Source organism: Rhinolophus sinicus, chromosome 17 (genome assembly GCF_057876585.1).
Source record: "Rhinolophus sinicus isolate RSI-liver-muscle chromosome 17, RSI-T2T, whole genome shotgun sequence".
NCBI lineage: Eukaryota > Metazoa > Chordata > Mammalia > Chiroptera > Rhinolophidae > Rhinolophus > Rhinolophus sinicus.
In genome coordinates, this window is record NC_142517.1 from 208,097,641 (window position 1) to 208,119,588 (window position 21,948).

The following is a 21,948-nucleotide window of genomic DNA, read 5'->3' on the forward strand; positions in this document are numbered from 1 at the left end:
AATCTAATGAAAGGCTTCAACTTCACCTTTTCGAGAGAGTGGAATAAAGCTAATGCAATTGTTTGAAAGCGTGGGAGGGAATGCGCTACGGAATAAGCACGCTCTACTGCAGGGCCTGGACACGTAAGCCAGCAGTGGGGATGGTAAGAATGAGCTCCACCGAGCACGGAAATGCTGAGGCTGCACTCGCCCCGAGGAGGACACAAGTGCTTCTCTCCATCTGATCGGGACGGGCCCAGCACCCCGGTATCTGGGCGCACGTGGGACAAGCACCGACAGTGACTCTTGAATGGCTTTCTTAACCCAGAACTGGAGTCGTAACAATAAAGCAAATGGAAAGCAAAGGATGAAACAAAACTCTCTTTTCCCAAGGATGTCTATGACATAAGATTTAGCAAGATGGTTAGAAAACCAATAGACCAAAGATAACTCCATTTCAACACACTAGTCAAACCATCCAAAACATACGAAGTACAGCTCTAGCCACACAGAACACCTCCCTGGGAAACACTTTCCTGGTGGAACAGCTTTGCTTTTTTTAATATCCAAACTTTATGAAACGTGCACATCTTTCAAGACATTCCAAGTACAACTATAGATAGAGCATCACAAACACACAGATGTCCCAGAAAGCAAACTGAACGTCACCACGGGGGCTGTGCTTGAAGGCCATCGGCCCCACTGAAGCCACGTCGCTACGTGTGAGTAACTGTCCATTAACGACATTACCTGTTTGATAATCAGGAAGAGATGTTTTAAGTCTTCTGCATCGTAACAGGATGGTTTGTAACTTACATCCTGACACCTCACTGTGTTTCAGTTACATTTAGAAAACTGGTTGCCAGCTTGGGGTTGGTGTGTAGTACCTTCTAATTTTTCCCATTGTAAATAACTGCAACTAGATTCCCAGGTAGGGCTCTCCTTCAGAACATCTGCAAGTTCTTTTCTTGAGAAAATTACAAAAAATTTTATAAGAGGTTAAAGAAGCTCTAAAAAAATGAAAAGATGTATCTTGTTTTCATACGTAGATTCAAAACCCCACTACTTTGTGTGTGTGATGAATATTGACAAGCTGATTCTAGAAATGTTCACAGAAGCATAAAAAGCCAGGCCAGGCACAACACTCCTACAGAAACACAGCACATCGGGAGACCTTGTCCTACCACATATCATGACTTATGACAAAGCTACAAAAATTAACCATGTGGTGTTTACCTACGAATAGAACAAAAGAACAACAGAACAGAAAAGAGCCCCAAATGGATTCACACACAAGCAAACAACGGATATAAGAGAACTCGCACTGAAGATTAGTGGGGAAAATGCTTATTCAATAAATGGGAATGGGCAGTTGGGTGCCCACATGGAAAAAAAATCTCACACCACTCATAGGAAACCATTCCAGGAAGAACGGCGCTTTAAATGTGAAAGGCAAAACTAGGAAACTTTTAGAAGACAATATAGGAGGAAAATCTTCACCATCTTTGGTCGGTGCCATGAAAGACAGAAGAAAAGCTGAGGAACGATTACTGATTCAAGGAGACTTACGAGACATGCCAACTAAAGGTAATGCATGGTTCTGCCCTTGATATGAGAGTGGGGAAGAAAATGCTGTAATGGATTTGGATCAGACAACTGATGAAATCTGAATATAAATTACATATTAGATAATAGTATTACATTAATGCTGAAGTTACTGATTTTGATCTGCGCTTATATAAGAGAATGTCCTTGTTCTCAGGAGATAAACATTAAAGTATTTAGGTGTAAAGGGGTCTGATGGCTTCAACTTAATTTCAAACGGTTCGGCACTAACAATGATAATGTTAACTCTGTGTGTGTGTGTGTGTGTGTGCATAGTGTGTGCTTGCACAAACGTGGCAACATGTTGGAGAATCTAGGTGAAATGTTTGTACTATGCTGATTATTTTCCTGTGTGAAATTATTTAGAAAATTTAAAAACTTCTCTCTATATTGACTTTCAGTGCCTCTGAAAGTATTTTACAGACTGAATACATAATACATGGCAAAAAGATTTCCTCACCAAATAATAGGACTAGAAAAGGAAAACAATTGCAAAGATACTTCTGAACTACTGTCTCTGCTCACTTGAAACTGCCAGTTTCCCAAACGGTCGACGTCTTTAATGTACACATGATAATGCCCTCCGTAGCAACCCCCTTTGTGTATGATGACCGAGAAGAGGTCGTACATATATTCCAAGTCATCCAGTTCACTCTACAAGAGAAAAGAACATAAACATTGATATAGCTTACACGAAATCGGAAGATACATAACCAAAGGGAAAAGAGAATTTCAACTACTGTGATTAATAAGAAATTTCACTACTTATTATTTATTTAAGGGCAAATTAGGATAAATTTGAGTAATTGGTTTTAAATATTAAAATGATCAATTATTAGATAGAAATTATCTATCATTGATCTAATACCAATCACACCACACCAACCAAATTCTGCTTCTTAAACATGAAAACTATACCCCAACACGATGCTATTTTTATGTACTTTGGCTAAGATCATATAAGTCTTATGTGATAACGAAAACACGACCCTATCAGTGAGTCTGTGAGTTTTAGCAGACCCATCTATGTTTTATACCTATTATACTGTTTTATAAATGTGCTCTTTAGCTGTTGAATTTTTCCTATATTCCAACTGGATTTGTCATGTGCCTCAAAGAGCCATCTTAATATACAACATGGTAATTAATAAAACAACCCCAAAATGCTCAGTAATTAGGCTTTAAGCAGAGGAAGGCCCATTTGAACTTTTATACATAGAAATACAATAGTTAGCTAATAAATGGTGTCATAGTAAATATATAAAAAATGATAATAAGAACTACATCAGTCTCATCATTCTGATCTTGGCATCATGTGTAGAAATCATATAGAAAATTGTTTAAATGGCTTATAGAGTAGGTTGATTATATAATTAACTTGTTTTTAAAATGTTTTCTTGCCTGTGTCTTTAAGGATTACAAATTCTAGAACAGTGAAGTTCCCATTAACTGTTCACTTTCTAGATGTTTAATTTATTGCATCTAAAGGAAACTTCAGATAGCGAAGTACCAATTAATGGTAATTTTTCCTAATGCAGGATCATTTCTAATTTTGTTCTTAAATTTTTATTTTTACTTCAAAGAGAACAGATTTTTATTTCAAAGAGAACAAATCCATACTTTGGAAATTCAAAACGACTGTAATAAACCAGTGGTTCTCAGCTGCATGTGAGTTTACCCACTCCCCTCCCCCCAGTTGGCAAGGTCTGAGGACTTTTTGTCAGTGGGGTGGGGGGCAGGGAGAGGATACTCCTGTCACCTAGCAGGTAAAAGCCAAGGACGCTGCTCAGCATCCTACAATGCAGGGGACAGACAGCCCCCACACCAAGGAATCACCCAGCTCTAAACACGAGTGCCATGGCTGAGACTCTGCAAAGAGCCAATTGAAAATCAAGTCAATTAAAGATTCAATCTTGAGAGGGGGAAAAAAAGAATTTCAAAATAAAACAATTCAAACCTGTTCACAAAAAGGCTTGAGATCGATCCGGAGAGGGAATGTATAACAGCTAGTTTCCTTGTATCGTTCACACTTCACAAAATCAAAATTAAATCTTAACAATGAAACAGTAAGAAAGGGAGGCAGCTTACGTAATTTGGCCGACTGTTAAAAAGAAAAATTTTTTAAGTTTTTAAAATGCAGTTAAATAAAAGAATACATAATGTTTCTTAACACATGACAAAGCAACTTTTGACACAGTTTTAAGAGAAATATGTCCTTAAATCACATAAACTCATCACCATGGACTGAATACAGCCCTTGATATAAACGTATTTATTTTATGGAATGAAAGGTGACATCACCCATTTACGCTTACAACTAAAATTTTACAACCCAGTTTTATGTTTTTAGTGTTCACATCCTAAAACCAAAGCTACCTGGCGAGCGTGCTGACTGGGTGGCCCCCGCTTGTGCTTCTTTCCTGCCGAGGCCTGGCCTTCACCTTCCTCCTTTGGGGTCTGTACTTGATCTCACTGACACAGTTCTTTTTATTTACTCAACTACTGGGGTTCTTAATCTGGGACCTACGAACCTGTCTCAATGGATCCAGACCCTTGAAATTATATGAAAATTGTACGTATATATGTATTTGTCTGGGGATCCCTAGCTTTCATTAGACTTTCAAAAGGGCTCTAATTCCCAAATGTTAAGATCCACTGACTGGGGCTTTACAGTTACTGTTCTTAAAAGCGGATAAGAAGATATTTTTTGTTTTAATTCAAAATACTAAAGTAAGCTGCTTTTAATTTAAAAGTCACCAGCTTTTCCCAACCCCTTTGAACTAAGCACATGTGGGGCAGGGGCAAAAATATCCTTCCCTATATATAAAAGTATGCCAAATCAAAAATATCTAACATTCCTAAAAAATATATTTAACAAAACAATTCCATAAATCCAGTGGGTGAAAAAAGTTAAATGATATAAAGCAATTTAACAACATGGCAGATTTTCAAACAAGCTCAAATAATACAGCTAAAAAAAACAGCAGAGTAACTTAACTACAAGTTGCTACTCAGTTGAGTGGCTGAGGAAAGAAACACTGCTCAGAACAAGCAAATCTGCATTAATTTAGGCAGCACAACTGAACCTAAACTTAGAGGCAATAAATTTAATGCAACTACAACAGAAGGCAATTTAAAGGTTTCAAAATCAAAACAAATCCACTGAAAAAGAACTAAACCAATGATATAAAAGGTGAATAAAATAACTGCTTTTGTTTAATAAAAGGTTATTGTTTTACTAATGTGCAAATTAAATTCAAGTGAAACTAAGAATGTATTTAAATCTCTTTCCAAGACTCTTCATCCTCTGAATTTTATATTTATTAGATTGTAGTTGTAACAATTTCACCAAAGGTGAAATACAATAATAAACAAATAAGCAAAGGAGAAACCTCTTTGGGTTTTATAAAGGGGTAAAGGCTGGACAATGTAATATTCACTCTGGTTTCAAATCCTATTATGAAAGCTACGGGCATGGGGTTTATTGTTTTTATTCCATTTTCACCTACGATCACCAGGCTCCAAATCAATATAGTGTGTTATCTAAATCAATCCTCATTTCCTTTGTTGGAAAATTCAGTAATTGTCATCTCTAGGAATAGTGCTATCTCTTTGTCATAACAGAGTAACTGCAAAGATATATAGGTAATCCCCGTATAACACGGCATTTCTATAACATGGTTTCACTCTAACAGGGTTCGACAATTAGAGAAATCCCCGAACAACACTGAGCGTAATAAGCGCTTTTAAGAGCAAAAGATATCTCATTTGAAATTAGGGAAATCCCTGAATAACACGGAATAAAAGTTTTTAAGAGCAAAAGATATCCCATTTGAAATTTTTCGTTCGGTGTGGATGTTGCATCAGATTTGACTGCAGAATTTTAAAATTAGAATTTTAAATCCATTCTGTTCGTGGTGTATTAAGTTCAGAGGATGAAGGCATCTTGTGAAAAAGAAAACGCCCTCAGTTTATGGTACTGAGTAGTGATGATGAACATTATTTAATACATATTAATGTTATACTTTTGGTGAAAATTGCTTTAATAAAGACATTTCTCTTAATTATAAAAATATAATAGTATGTTTTTTTAATTTTTGGAACCTAACTCCTTTTTTGTACTAGTTCTGTTTCGTATAACACGGATTCGCCTAACACGGCATTTCCAAAGAACCTAACAACCGTGTTACACGGGGGTTACCTGTGACCTGTATCTTTTATTGTGGTTCAAGTCAGTGCACACTAATCACTAACTGAATTGAGCTCAAGTTTACAACGCTATGAGGAGCCTACGATATCATCCACCAGCAAATGGACTGCAGATAAAAATGACAGCAGCAGAGTTGATTCTCTTGCAGAAGAAATCAGTTGCTTACATCTTGTCCTCCTTTTGTTTTGCTATACAAAAAGAAACCCAGACATACTCTGTCAAGCCCTTCAATTAGCAAATTAAATATCTCCCTGCTCCAACTGGGGGAGGGGAAACAGGGAGGATACAGACTCTTATCGTGTGCGTGCATGTGTGTGTGTGCGTGTGTGTATACACAGACTGTAAAATAACGGTATATGCACAAAATGAAGAAAGCCATCTGCTTTCACAGTAGTAGATACAGAAAGGGAAGCTCAACGAGTTTCCTGGTTGGCAGCAATAAAAACACACAGCCTTCTTCACAATGGCAATTTGCAAAAAGCAGGGATGTGGAGAGTTCATCAAAAACAGGTATATTTAAGAAACACTGAAGTATAAACACATTTTTCCTGGGAGAGAAAGAAGGTGAGAGAACTGTTGGGTTGAAAGCTTAAACAAATTCTTTATTGTAAAAAATTAAAATACAGATATGTATAATGTAAATGTCTTTTCAATGCTTAGTATTAATTAAGAGCTTCGTTTGTCTTCCCAACCTTTTCATACGTATAAGCTGACTTCTCTTGACAGACCTTCCAGCCACCAAGCATTAAGCGGGCACCATAAGAAAAGGCAGTGCATCTCTCTTTACCTTTGCGGCTTTCACCAGCCTGTCACAAGTCCCACAGTGGTACAAATTGTCACAGTCAAAAACTTCCTCTTCTACATACATGTTCCAGAGCGCCTCTTCCAAACCTGACACGTTTTTGACCGCTACGGTTAGATCTAAGAAATCTTCCTGAAATACACATAAACAAGAGATTTAAAAAAAACAATTTCACAAACACATCACCGACTCATCCATATACTGGGAACTACCAGATATATTTTTCCTAAACACTGTACATATGAAGGTACAGATCACTGCGAAGTCCCTAACACCAAATTATCCTTTCTAAGTGAAACCGCAACTTAGCTCAAAATCCATCAGGAACTAGCTGATGAGTTCACTGTAGAAACAACAAGACCTGCTTTTTCAGGAGCAAATACAAACCACTGAGCACACTTCTGACTGAAGTGCTGTCTTAGCCTCTAGACCAGAAGAGCAAGGGCAGGGCTGAATTCTCCAGTGCAAACTCCACCTCCCCCTCTTCTGCCATGGCTGGTTTAAGACCTACTGAGGAAGTTTTAAGAAAAAAAACAACACTATTTTGAGCCAGGAAAAAAAGGTGTTTTTATGAAAATTAAGAGGAGGGTGTTTTGCAAAATGGGAATCTATCAATTCTACAGCTACATTTGGATTACAACATGTTTCTAGTAATAAACACTTACAATTCGACAAGTTTAAAGCATATTTATAGGGGTTTTGTGTGTGTGCGTGTGTGTGTGTGTGTGTGTGTGTAGCACTAAAGGGGTTATGGGGACTGTAAAAGAACAGAGCACTAATCAGTTCATGGTGGAAATCTAAAGTAACAAAACATTTGCATAAGTTTATAATATATGTAACTGAAAAGTTAATGTCTGTAATTTCTCATGTGCGCTCATATACATTCTGTTTTGAAATTACTTTGTGAATTATTATTACAGTTAAGTCAATCATACAGTAATTCAAAAGACACACAACATCTTAATGGTTCCAAACTGGGCTGGCCAAACCTATTATCACAGGCAATAAGGTCCAAAAAGTACTTTTTATCCCCAACTCTCATAAAAAAGAGATAGAGAAAAAGAAAAAAAAAAATATTCCAAAATAGCAATTAATGCGACATTTAGAAAATGGTATTTAATTTTTTACTTATATAGTCAAATACAGAAACTTTCTGTAACTCGTGCCACCACAAAAGGAGATTTCATTAAGGGATAACTGTTCAGTGATCAAATCAAAATCATTTGCTGTATCATATTTGCAGAGCAAGCAGAGATTATTATATTTACATGAACAAATTTCCAATTTCTAATTCCCAAGTAGATTAAATGGGCAATCTGTGGAGGACTATAATAGCTTTACATATATTTTTTATATACATAATATTTAAACATATATTTTAAACATAAGCACACACACAAATGAACTTTCTCAGAGACATTAATAAACTAAATCCAATATTTAATTACAGATGTCTGTCAATTTTCTATGCTAATTACTTCCCTAATTAACTTTTTTTATAATAATCCAACCACCAACCGTGATGATATTGGGCTTTTCTCATGAGGCCACAGACCTCTCCCTGTAAACATCCCTCAAATCTATTTTCTAAATATTAGAGGACTGAATAAAACAGTAAAGCTATGTTTTAAGATATTTGCTTTTTTCAGCTTACATGGAGACATTTGGATTACAAACTTCTGCCTTAGGTGTGGCTAAAGTAAAAGAAAACGGATGCAGTTATTTCTGGTAATAAACACGCTAACCCTCAGGCGGTCATCATCACAGATTTAATGACATGAATTACACTTTACCATATAACTTATTACTAAAATACTCTTGCATATTCACCTGCTTTTCACTGACATTCTTACATTCTTTACAAACAATCTGGTTAACAATGGTTCCGTGATAGAGACGATTGATGAGGTCGTGGCCGGAGGTCCCAACTAATGAAGTTTCCAAAGCACTAAAGAGAATTCGATTCAGTTCCTGCACATCATGTTGCCTCATTTCCTATAAAACAGGTAACTTTTCAATGTAATTTTGTGCTTCAGATTTTTTAAAACAGATTTTTAAAGTGATATTAGTTAAAAAACACAAGATTTATCAAGACATCCCAAGGTAAGCCTTGATCACGTATAAGGATGACTAATCTAAACGAGCTGAGAGCAGGTTAAGAGATCACCACCTACTGTTATTTTTACCACAAACTGAAAATAAGAACAGGCGGTGTTCAGTGTGTCCAAGTAACTCAACTCACTTGAAAACAGGAAAGCGCACTGCTTCTCTTGGGAAACCACTTGCGAGGCCACCAGAGAGGAGAGAGGAGGAAGGGACACGGCAGGGACCGCGCGGTCGCTGAGTACCGGCCGGGTCCACACAGTGAAATCTCACTCAGATCAGACGGGCTGCTGAACAGTCTGAATCACCAGCGTGACGAGAACGAGAATTTACCACTGTGACACTCACACCAACTAAAACAAGACTAAAGCGGCGGAGAAAACTGCCAGTGGAACTTGCTTTCATCTGTTGTGAACAGACGGAAGGACTCTTTAAGAACTTAGAAAGCAAAGCCAAGGGGGCCACCAACACTTAGGAGTGGAGAAGGGGAGGTGCCGGCACAGGAGCAGAGGAAGGGGGCAGGGACGGGAGGTCCTGGGGAGCCAGGGAACCAGCAGCAGCGGGAGCTTTAAGGAGGGGCGCTGAGTGCCACTAGGAGCCCGCTGAGTGACAGCAGGGTCTCCTGGACTTGGCGCATGGACATCATGAGTGTCTCTGACAAGACAGGAGGCAGAGGAACAAACCCAAGGTGCAGAAGTAGAGGCAATGAGGGAAGACAATTTTAAAGTTTCATCCACAAAGTGGATGACAACTGGAGCAAGATGTGGGACTCAGGATCTTTTCCTTGTTTTTTTAACATACAAGACACTGGAGGATATAAATGTCTTCAATATCACTGGCTCTGAGAGAACAGAAAGCTTGTGAAAGTTTTTAAGCTGCTTCTCTAAACAATCCTAAATTCACCAAAGGTGCCTCAGAGACCCTGTCTGCCACTCAGGTGCAGTCCTAAAGAATTCCCAGCAGGATTTTATTCAGACATAAATAAGCTTTTCACAGCTTTAAGAAGTATGAGACCAGCACATTAGTGGAAGCTCATTATCCAAAACAAAGGGAAATCCATGAACCGATGACTAGATTAAAAAAAAACCACAATGTGGCACAACCAATAGAATATTACTTGGCATTCAAAAGAAATGAAGCGCCGATATATACCACAACACAAATGAATCTTGAAAACATTATTTTAAGTGAAAGAAGCTAGTTACAACAGATGACATATTGTATTATTCCATTTCTGCGAAAAGTCTAGAATAGACAAATCTAGAGTTAGAAAGTAGATTAGTGGTTGCCAGGGGCTGGCGGAAAGGAGCTGGGGGAGGGAGACTGCCACTAGGCCTGGGGTTTCTTTCTGGAGTGGTGAGAATGTTCTAAAATTGATTGTAGTGCTGGCTGTACAACTCTGTAAATATACTAAAAACCCACTGAATCACACCCTTTAAAAGAGTGACTCTTACGGCATGAGAATTATATCTGAATAAAGAAGTTATGTTTAAAACAAGGAAAGTAAAAGGAATTAACCCTAAGCAGCTGCCGTACACCAGAAATGTAACATATATTGTTTAGGGAATGGATTATTACCCTGTTTACTTCCTAAGCTCTACCTCGTTAACCACATAGCACTGTCTGGTTAAGGAGCATTCCCGTCAGAAGCCCACAGTTCCGAGTTTAGTGTTGAAGGCACCATAACATTCTTCTTCTCGCTGCCTCTTTCAATTCTGTCTCCCATACCTCTTGTCTTTGCAAGAATATATCTATTCCATAAAAAAATCGTGGACATGGTTTTGTTTAATTTTGTATAGCTCACAGTTCATTCAGCATTGACAAGCACCTTTACTTGTTGGTGACAAAATGTTTACTGTTTGTTTATAGTGAAATATCCTTCAGGAACGCAAAAGAGAAAAATGACAGTCTTACAACAGGATACAGAAAGAAAATGGAGAGAGTCCGGAGAAAGGCAGGACAGGGAAAATGAAAAGACCTGCCAAGGATGGTTTCACTGTTTTGTTTGAAGCAAATATTCAAATCAGAACACCCAGATTGAAACACGAAAGCAAGTGACAAAGGCAGACAGAATTATTGCTAGTCAGCTTTTTAAGCTGATTAAACAGTTCACTATATAAATGATAATTTCCATGAAATAGGTGCTGTATCTCAACTAGTCTACATAAAGATTCTGAGAGTAGAAATTGTAAAAATCAGTTTACACCCTTCCCTGTATCCATAACCCTCTCCCGACCCCCCAAATCACAACCATTCATAAAATCCTGTTTACAGCAAGGGTCTAAAACTGTATTTCTGGCTTGTAATTATTTAAAACGAGAAGTAAATATTTAAATACTATCTTGAGACCCTAAAACAAAATTAAAGGAAATGAGATAGCATATAAAACTGGTGTTTCCTCTTGATTGCTGATAACTTTTCCTAGAAAAGATGACCTTCGTACCTCATTGCTGGTCCACCCAAAGCTGTCAGTGAGGTCCGCCGTGGAGGCAGCTTCCTGGTCTAAGAGCAGAAGCTGAGCAAACAACCGCTGTAACTGTAAAGGTATGATTCGAACCTAAATGAGAAACAAATGCATTTCTAAATGAAGTCTTTTCAATATTGGTTGGGGCTTTTTGAAAGAACTGCATAATAGTTTTCTCATCTCTCCTAGTTCATTTAGTTTGCTCAGAAGAAAGTTTATAAATATCTTATTACAAAGGATGAACTTGTTAGGATTCATTTTTCTGTGAAAGTTCAATCCAAAGTGCTTTAGCTATCTGGAGTTTCCTATCTCAACACAGTTCAGATCAACATTAAAACCCAAACAGGCCTTAATAAACTACCCCAGTGATTACAGAGTAATTTAAGTCTCGAATTATTCATTCCTTCTCTAAAACATCTGATACAGACATACTCCCATTAAGAATCTTCCAGTCACAAACACCCCACCGTGGGGTTCAGACAGCTTTCTTCCTGCCTGCTACAAGCCAGCTCCTGCCTTACTCGGTAGGTGAGGGCTGGGCAGAGTGAGGACGCTGCTCAGAGCCTGGTCTGTGAACCGAGTCTAAGTATCTAAGGTGAGAACAAGCCTTTGGAAACATTTATGGCAACCCGACACTGTCACAACATTTTTATTATATCCACAGAATATGATATGCAACCGATTGGGAATTTAAAAAAATACACAAAACCTGGCCCTTCGCCACACAGGTGACTGAGGAGCACGAGGCTGGATCATCGTGAAAGACTCGCAGTAAGACGCATAGTTTAGCCTGCAAGTGATAAACTTCGGAATGATATTTAAGCAAGGGAGGGACAGGATTAGATCTGCACTTATAAGCCAACGCCTCACTCAATTTATTTCCAGAATAGCAAACTGAAAGAATAATGGTCTCTATTTGTTGTTGTTACAGGTAAGTACAGTAAGGAGAGATTTTGATAGGCTAGTGTGGCCAATTGGCAAATCTCTCCTTCACCAGAAGAATAAACATAGAGGAGAGTGAGCTGTGTCTATAAAGCAGTAGCAGCAGCATTATATTTGGAAAAGTAATTCTTTTCTTGAAGGAAAATTCCATTACCAGTAGGGTACAGGCCAAGTCACTTTGGGAAAATAAGGATCATATCTGGTAATTAATAAAATTATTGATTTCTACGAAAAAGGAATTCTTTCCTTAAAAACCATTTCCTCAATACTCCCCCAAACCTCTTTAAGTCACAGATTTAATACCTTTGCGTCAGGTTTATCCTTTTCCTCTAAAGAACCAAGCTCTTCCGGGCCAAGAGAAAATAAAGCTTCTAAACAAAAAAGTAGAATCAGAGATATAAATGACATTATTTCATCTGAGAAAACCAAGACCACCAGGAAGTAAAATCAGTTAAAGATTCAAAAACGTGACTGTGGCAATATTCATGTCCTTACTCCACACATTTTACTTTCTGGTAACATTATTTTTAACCGCCGACTCTACAGAGGGTCATACTAAGTATGGAAGATCTGTAAAAGGAAAACATGCACATAAAACTGAAAACAGTAACATCAGGAAGCTGGGATGGCTTCCTACTGCTTAGAGCTGTGGTCACTAAAGCCACATAAGGAATATTAGGAAACATACTGGGAAACAACACAAATATATGACAATGTCGCATGTGTTCATTTACAAGCCACACGTGAGGCTTCCAACCATCCTTTCGTGAGAAGGACCAACTTTACCTCTGAAATCAGGTCGTTTTTTGTGGTATGTAAATGTCTTCCCTGTGTTGAGGGTGGTAACACATGGTAGTGATCTTACCTAGAAAAATAAGTTGGCAACCCAGGGACAGTCTGCAGAATTTTTTACAGTCCAGTGTCTGGCTATGCCAGCCAATGGGGGACTACCTGAATCTGGTGGGAAGTCCCTATTCAAACCTAGATCGGAATCGCTCACTGGGGAAGTCTGATATCCTCCAGGGAGAGAAGGGATGGGAGGGGTGTGGTCTCCCACTGACAACCACTGTGCCTTAGTGGTTACTGTTAGGAAGCTTAGATTCCTCCTGAGTTCCTGGGAGGAATGGGGAGAAAATGAATTACAAATCTAAAGGTGAAAGCATAAAAGCCGCACGAGGACTTTTCCATTCTCTCTCACTGCGCTCAGCTACACTGAACTGGGGAGTATGATGGAAGCTGATTTAGCTCTACTCCATAAAATGTGAGATACCAAAAAGCTCCAAGATGTCTCTCCCCCAGTCCTTACTCTCTCCAAATTATACCACCCCTTCAATTAGCATCAGGAATCATGCTAAACCTTACAAGGAAGGCACACTCCATACTGTCAAGCCACGTGGTCGGCCAGCGAGACCCTTTGCTACCAAGGCAGACAGCCTGGGCCTCTCAGCCCTATTCTTGCTTAGAGGTACCCAACACCACCTGCCCGCGCCACCCCCCAACCACCTGTCTCAGTCTCTTTTTAAGGCTACTTTTCTACTTCATGCTGCCATTTAATGTCAACTTTATTAGAACTTGGGAAAATTTTAACCCCCCTAAGAATCTGTTTATTCATGCTGAATTTTCTAATGGTGGAATTACTGACTGCATCAGGGAGGTATTTTTATGGAGGCGATGGAGTCAAGGCCAAGAGGCCCCACTCTTAAATCCTACACGCAGCCCAATCCATTAGAGGAGCCGTGGGCAGCGGATTATGGTAAATATTTACTAAATCTCTGGAGGCAGGAGGTCTTTCTAAGCTTAGAAGCAACAGAAAACGTCACAAAGATTTGATAAATGTGCAATGGTGGGAAGGGGGATGTCGCAACCTCAATACAGGCTGGCTACCCTCAGAATACGGAGACACTAGAGAGCTGGGCTACAAAGCCATGCAGCACTGGGGACCCCACCCATGGCCATGTGAAGGTAATGTTCACCCTGAAATCAAGGGGACACAGAGATTAATACCCTTGTGGAGGAAGCTAGTTTACAGGGATGGGAATAGGATAAAACACGGAGAAACAGAGGCAAGAAATCAAGGTTCCAAGGAGGTCAGGCTGGCTTCCTGGGAGATTCCCCTATATTGTTACAATAAATCCACTTTTAAATTGAACTAATTTGCTTTGCACATAATCCCTTTATCTAACTTCTTGGGTCTTTGGAATTCCGAATTTTTGGATTTTAGAAAGGTAATATGAAGAAAAGGTTACATATCTTAACATTAAATCCACAACAGGGTCTGGGACAAACAGTATTTGCTAATCAAGGAAATTAATATTCCTGTAACAAATATAAGACTATTCACCCAAGTGAGATAATCAAGGCTATAAATGGCCTCACATCAGGTCAAGTTCTGAGGCCAAACAAGTTCGGATCAGATGAGGCTGTCAGTTTTCTGACTTTCAGAATTGCACATATACAATTATGGACTGTATAAATAATGTAACACCCCTTTCCACTCCAAAAGGTAGGATGTAATTGCTTTGGGTAACTGCCTTAAGTGATTACTACTTTGGATAAATTTTAAAACTCAAAAATACAAACAGTGTAACACTAATGAAGGCTTGGCACTCATGACAAAATTGTCTCTTCATGACAAAACTGTCTTTATGTTGTATTTTAAATTTTAGAATTAGAAATGAAATACATTGCCTTATTTTTTTATTTTGTTACTCAACATTACTGTAATTACAGAATATTTTTAAGATAATTTAAGCTTCACATTTCTCTGCAGAAAATTACCAATTTATGTCTCACATCAACAATAAACATATGCTGTAGAACACACTGGTAAGATACTTTGTCTATTTGTAATTTTGCATAATTAATTACGCATAGAGACGAGGGTACGTATTACCAATCAAATGCATGTAACATAGCATACCTCTGAATTCAGGTGTGAAATGAAGCGTCTGAAGAAGGGAATTAAGGTAACAGGTTCCACCCTGATTTCTGATTCCACTTAAATTGGTGAATTCTCTAGGAGCAGGTGGTTCCAAAGCTTTGGTCTTTAATTTCTTCCCTTTTCCGTACTGATTGTATGACACACTGGGATAATCCTCTTCAAATAGGTCCCCAAACATTGTGAAACTAAATATTCCCCTTAAAAAATGACAGGTTATATAAATGCTTTTATTTTTTAAACAAATTTTCCCCCCATCTCCCTATCTTATACCTGGGAGTATCTATTTTAAATCGTTCCTTAGTATATACAGTTTGGGCTTTGGAGGGGGCAAGACCGGGGTTATTTTCATCCTGCTATACAGTACCTGAGTGACTGACCTTGGTCAAGTTACTTTACCTGTGTTCTTATACATAAGCTGGGATACCCCCCTTCACAGCAGGGTCATTTATAAACAGTCAAGTGACATAATGAAAGGAACTTAGCACACAGCGTTTAGCCCACAATAAACAATAGTGGTTTTAAAAAAGGCATATTGACATCACTAACGAGGAAAGAAAACCCATCACCATGTCTAATAGGCTGGGGTGGCAAAGGCAATCCTAGATTCTGAGAGTTGACAACGGGCTCGGGACCATCAATCACTTCCTAAAATCTCTGCTTCTCACACTCCCTGTACCAGATTATGACATTTAAATGAATTAAATGGAACAAATTAATCTTCATAGCAGTTTAGTGCATGCTCCCTAAGCTGGAGAACGGAGGAGGTGCACTGGGGGTAAAAAAGATTGCCATTAAAATTAACGAGCAAAAGGCCCTCTAACGTGTATCGTGATCCCGACATCAGCCCTGGGGACCTAGTGTGGAGGAAGGGCACCTGGAGCTGAGAAAGGCAAAGCTCCTAGCACAGTTCCTAAGGGACAAGAAGCGCTGAAATGCAATTATTTTCCTTTTCAACCCGTTCCTCCGAAGAAAAGCACAAAAAAAATGGAACTCGCAAGTCCGACCTCGAGCTCGAGGTCTGGATTCCCGTCTCTCCCGCTTCTGGCCGAGGCCAGGCCCTCAAGCCCTCCAAGTCACCGTGGGGCCCAGGGGCGCGAGGAGGCAGAGGTCCTCGAGGCCGGGGACCACCGACCCGGCGCCAGGAGAGCCGCGTCCCGGGACCGGCCCGGGCCGTCCCTCGCCTCGCCCTCCTCAGGCCGTGCCGCCCACACGGTACCTAAGCCTCCCATGTCCCTCCCGAGAACTCCGGCCGCCAGCCCCACTTACTGCCTAAAGCCCAGACCCCCGCCCCGGCCAAAACTCGAAGCAAACGGACGCGCCCCACATAGGCGCCGCCATATTGGCACGGGAGTGTCTCCCGCATCCCCCAGCGAGCGATTTATGGAACGCGTGGACTACACCTCCCAGGATGCCCCGCGGGACCGCCGGCCCGCCGCGCGCGGCCTTGTGGGCAATGTAGTTCTTTTGCCGAGAGAGTTGGGGAGTCGCCTTGCGAGGGCAGTGCTTGCTTGCTTCCCCGTCAACTCCGGGCTTCGCGGGTCCCGTGGCTCCGTCAGCTGGCTACTCATTCAGTCACATTTTAAAGTTTGTATTTTTGCTGTTCGCAACCCATACTAGTCGCAGTAGAGAAAGATCGCTTGTCTTTTTGGCACAACTAATTCCCAAGTTACCTGAGCATTCATTAGCAACGTTTGTGTAGGGCTTCAAGTTTGCTTCCCACTTTCAAAGTCATTTTTAAGTGTATCTTCAGTGAAAAATATTCCACTTAACCTTGAACCTTTATAATACGCCCAATGGTTGTTTGCACCAACTCTAAATAGCATACACAAACAAGTGTGGGGACAGAGTCCCAGAGAGCAGTTTCCAGGCTCTCGGCCTCACGTGGAAAGGTGCTGGCTCGGGTAGTAGATGGTCATCAGTTATGACTAGTTGGCCATCAACTGTTACTGGTTAGCCATTAGCCATTGATATAAATGCGGTGACTGTGTTTGGTTGGTTGGCAGAGAAGCTGACGGCAGATTGCGGATCGTGTGCCTCCTGCTTCCTGTGTCTCGCCATATCCTGTGCAGGGAGCAGGAGCTGAGAACCTGCATGACAACAAGTATATACTAAAAATACTTCAAAATTATCCTCTCTTGCTGACTTGAGCACATTTCGTGAACTGTTTTAATAGCCTCTTGGCTCTGCTTCTGGCATTTCCCCTAACCAATCCAGCCTCCATCTAGTAATGAATGAGGGAATGTCGTGCAGGGCGGCCTGCAGGGTCTCTGCTCCCACTCCCCACACAAGAACGCAGGATATGGTGAGGCCAAAAAGGAACACCCACGGAGCCATAGGTAGGGGAGTCATACCACTATATTCTCTCTGGAGGCTTGGAGCCACACGACCTGCAACCTGCTGTCTGCTTCTCTGCCTGCCAACCAACCGACTGACTCACCAACCAATGCAGCCCCAGCAGTTATATTGGTGGCTAATTGGCTAACTGGTTACAGCTGACGGCCAACTAGTGACAGCTGACGGCCATCTACTACCCGAGCCAGCACTTTCCCACATGAGGCCGAGAGCCTGGAAACTGCTCTCTGGAGCTCTGTCCCCACAGGGAGAAAATTCTTTTGACTTCAGCTAATGGTTTGAGAGATTGAGAACAGCAATAGTGATAGATGAAGCTGCAAGGCAGGAATCAAAGTGAATGCCAGCCTAAGGGATTTGTATCTGGAACATTTTAAAGGAGGCTCCTGTGGCTGGAATGTTCAGTCACGGAGTTTTGATAGGGAAAGAACAGGGGACCAGCTAGGAAGCAAAAGGGGAAAAGCCTGTTTTCAGTTCTCATCAGGCTTCACGCAGCCACATTGCCCCCTTGGCACCTTCCTCTTCATGACTGGCCTCCCTAACTCCATAGCACTCTGTCCTGCTGCTTCTCTTTCTGCTCTTTGACTGCTTCTTCTTTGCTGGCTGTGCTTCATCCGCCCTCTTCCAAAGGGTAGCTATTCCTCAAACTTCCATTCCCTAATCAAGAATGAGCACTGAAAGGTTAGCTCCATGAAGACAGGCTTTCCCCTGTGCATAGCTGTATACCAGCCACCATAACAGCGCCTGGCTCATTGCAGGACCTTAATAAATATGTGTCGAATGAACGAATGGCCTGTTAACACCACCATCCTACCCCTTATCCAGTATCAAAGTCTTGGAACTATATTGGAAACTTTATCTTTTGTCCGTGAACCCAACCATTTGTGACTCCGTACGCATTAAACACCAACTCATCATGGCCCCCCCACCCGCCCAGCGCCTGGTCACCACAATTCTTCTACTTTTTTCTTATCCCCTGTTTTCTCCTACAACCCAGCCTCTGGCAGCCACTATTACCTATAACTGTGAGTTCATTTTTTTATTTATTCCACATGTAAGTGAAATCAGGCAATATTTATCTTTCTGTGTCTAGCTTATTTCACTTACCATAAGGTCCTCCAGTTTCATCTCTGTTGTTATAAATGGCAGGCTTTCCTTCTTTTTAAAGGCTGAATAACATTCCATTGTAAAATATACCACATTTTCTTTATTTATCTGTCAAGGGACAGTTATGTTGTTTCCATATCTCAGCTATTGTGAATAATGCTTCAATAAACATGGAAGTGCAGATATCGCTTTGAGATACTGATTTTATTTTCTTCAGATATATAGTTGGAAGTGGAATTGCTGGATCACGTAGTAGTTCTATTTTTAGTTTTTTTGAGGAAACTCCATACTGTTTTTCCATAATGGCTGCACCAAACGATGCACAATATTTCACTTTTTCCACATCCTCACCAACCATTGTCCTCTTTTGACTTTTTCTTCTAAGTATTTTATGGTTTCAGATCTTACATTTAAGTCTTTAATCCATTTTGAATTGATTTTTGTGTATGGTGTAAGATAAGGGTCAAATTTCATTCTTTTGCATGTGGCTGTCCAGTTTTCCCAACACCATCTATTGAAGAGACTATTCCTTCTCCATTGTGCATTCTTGGTGACTTGTCAGAATTTAGTTGACATACATGCATGGATTTCTTTTATTGCTATAGCTTTGTTATATAGTTTGAACTCAGGAAGTGTGATTCCTTCAGCGTTGCTCTTCTTCATTAACATTACTTTAGTTATTTGTGGTCTTTTGTGGTTCCATACGAATTTTAGCGTGTGTGTGTGTGTGTGTGTGTGTGTGTGTGTAAAATGCCACTGGAATTTTGATAGATATTGCCTTGCATCTGTAGATTGCTTTGGGTAGTACAAAAATTTTAACAACATTGATCCTTACAAACCATGAACATGGGATATCTTTCCATTTTTTTTGTGTGTCTTCTTCAGTTTCCTTAATCAGTGTCTTACAGTTTCTAGTATAGATCTTTTACCTCCTTAGTTAAATTTATTCCTATATATTTTATTCTTTTTCATGCTATTGTATATGGGATTGTTTTCTTAATTTCTCTTTCTGATAGTTCATTGTTAATATATAAAATGCAAGTGATTTTTTTGTAAAGTCAAGGATTTTAGTCTGTTGGCTTACATTAGGTTCTTCATTTATTTTTTTTTATTTTTTAAGATTTTATTGGGGAAGGGGAACAGGACTTTATTGGGGAACAGTGTGTACTTCCAGGACTTTTTTCCAAGTCAAGTTGTTGTCCTTTCAGTCTTAGTTGTGGAGGGCGCAGCTCAGCTCCAGGTCCAGTTGCCGTTTTCTAGTTGTAGGGGGCACAGTCCACCATCCCTTGCGGGAGTCGAACCGACAACCTTGTGGTTGAGAGGACACATTCCAACCAACTGAGCTATCTGGGAGCTTAGCGGCAGCTCAGCTCAAGGTGCCGTGTTCAATCTTAGTTGCAGGGACTGCTGCCCACCATCCCTTGTGGGACTCGAGGAGCCGAACAGGCAACCTTGTGGTTGAGAGCCCACTGGCCCATGCGGGAATCCAACCGGCAGCCTTCAGAGTTAGGAGCACAGAGCTCTAACCACCTGAGCCATCAGGCCGGTCCCAAATGCAAGTGATTTTTGTATCCTGCAATTTTACTGAGTTGATTTAATAATTCTAACAGTTTTTTGGTGGCGTCTTCAGGATTCTCTAAATATGACATCATGTCATTTGCAAATAGAGATAGTTTTACTTCTTGAATTTCAATTTGGATGCTTATTATTATTTCTTCTTGCTTATTGCTCTGGCTAGGACTTCCGGTACTTAGTTGAATAGAAGTGGTGAGAATGAGCACACTTGTCTTGTTCCTGATCTTAGAGGAAAAGCTTTCAGTTTTTCACCACTGAGCATGCTGTTAGATGTGGGCTTATCATATATGACCTTTACCATGTTGAGGTACATTCCTTCTATACTTAATTTGTGAAGAGGTTTTTCATTTGTTTTCTTATGAAAGGATGTTGAATTTTGTCAAATGCTTTTGCTGCGTCTATTGATATGATCATATGATTTGTATCCTTCATTACTTATCACATTTATTGTTCACAGAAACATATCACATATATATTAATGTATCACATTTATTGATTTGAGTATGATTCACTTTCCTGCATCCCAGGGATAAATCCTACTTGATCAAGGTGTATGGTCCTTTTAAGGTGTTGTTAAACTAGGTTTGCTATAGTAAATACACAAAATATAAAGAGAAAAGAATCAAAGCAGAAAATCATCAATGCACAAAAGAAGACAGCAAGAAAGGAAGGAACAAAGAATCTACAAAATACCCAGAAAACAAAATGTCAATAGTAAGCCCTTACTTATCAATAATCACATTAAATATAAATGGACTAAATCTCCAATCAAAATATGGATAAAAAAATAAGACCAACTATATTCTACATATCATGCACACATTTTAGCTTTAAGGACACACATAGACTAAAAGTGAAGGGATGAAAAAATATGTTCCATGCAAATGGCAAACAAAAGAGAATAGGAATAGCTATACTTATGTCAGACAAAATAAACTTTAAGTCAAAAAGTGTAACAAGAGACAAAGAAGATCATTAAATAATGATAAAGGGTAAGTTCATTAAGAGGATATAATAATTGTAAATATATGTATACCTAACGTTGGAGTACCTAAATGTATAAAGCAAATATTAGCAGATACGAGGTGAGAAATGGACTCACAGTAACAGATAATAGTGGTTACCAGAGTCTGGGTTGTAGGGGAAAGCAGGGGATACGAAGAAAAGAAAAAAGTAATAGAATGGAGAGGCTATGGGAGAGTGATGCCTTGTGCATTTTTTGACTCAAAATACCCAGTAAGTGAAAGTATCATTTACTGACCCAGGAAAGACTGGGAGAGGAAGAAGAGCTCAGGTGAGGAAATCAAAAACTGAGTTTTAGATACATGACATTTTAGAAGCTTAGTGAGGCAGCACCTCAATGCTATAAGAATATAATCTCTACGGTCAGAATAAATAAATTAAGACCAGGGAACAGTTTTTGAATTGTTACTGTATGAAAGAGCTTCCCCAAAGACTGAGATGTCTACAGATGACACAGTTTGCTTCAGAGGTGGGTTGAAGTATAGGCATGTTGGTAGGTCCAGGCGATGGATGGAGCTACAGAACCACACACTTATTTTTCAAGTAGTCATCTAAAATTGTTTTCACTAAAATTTGAAATAGTTGCCAGACCTCCTGCATACAACAGAACCCCAGCACCCCTAGATCCCCCCCATCCCCACCAGCCAGAAATCCCACAGAAACCCTGCAGATCTCTGTGGGACCCACCCCCCGCAAACAGTATTTGGGGTCAATTCTTTTAAGGTTCATGATTACTTTTGCACAAATTGGGATTTTTGCCTCAAATAATTGGCATAAGGTAAAAAAAACATAACACTGGTTTGAAAACCTGCAGTTTTATGTGGTATTTTTGTTTCCTTATCTATGCT

The 21,948-nt window shown here is 39.8% G+C and overlaps 1 protein-coding gene across 3 annotated transcripts in view; it reads right to left on the bottom strand.

Moving 5' to 3' along the window:
- The window catches only part of USP40 (ubiquitin specific peptidase 40), a 71,752-nt gene extending 55,314 nt beyond the window's left edge, over positions 1–16,438 (bottom strand). The window contains exons 1-8 of one of the 3 annotated variants that reach the window (XM_019739759.3): positions 16,313–16,438; positions 15,026–15,243; positions 12,409–12,476; positions 11,143–11,256; positions 8,427–8,591; positions 6,582–6,728; positions 3,542–3,685; positions 2,110–2,238 (exon numbers count right to left, since the gene is read on the bottom strand). In XM_019739759.3, the coding sequence (XP_019595318.3) occupies positions 2,110–2,238; positions 3,542–3,685; positions 6,582–6,728; positions 8,427–8,591; positions 11,143–11,256; positions 12,409–12,476; positions 15,026–15,224 (966 nt within the window). In that variant the 5' untranslated portion in view covers positions 15,225–15,243; positions 16,313–16,438. The remainder of the gene's footprint in view (positions 1–2,109; positions 2,239–3,541; positions 3,686–6,581; positions 6,729–8,426; positions 8,592–11,142; positions 11,257–12,408; positions 12,477–15,025; positions 15,244–16,312) is intronic. The other 2 variants (XM_019739758.3, XM_088794277.1) reach the window with 2 other exon arrangements.
- Between the last annotated feature and the right edge of the window lie 5,510 nt (positions 16,439–21,948).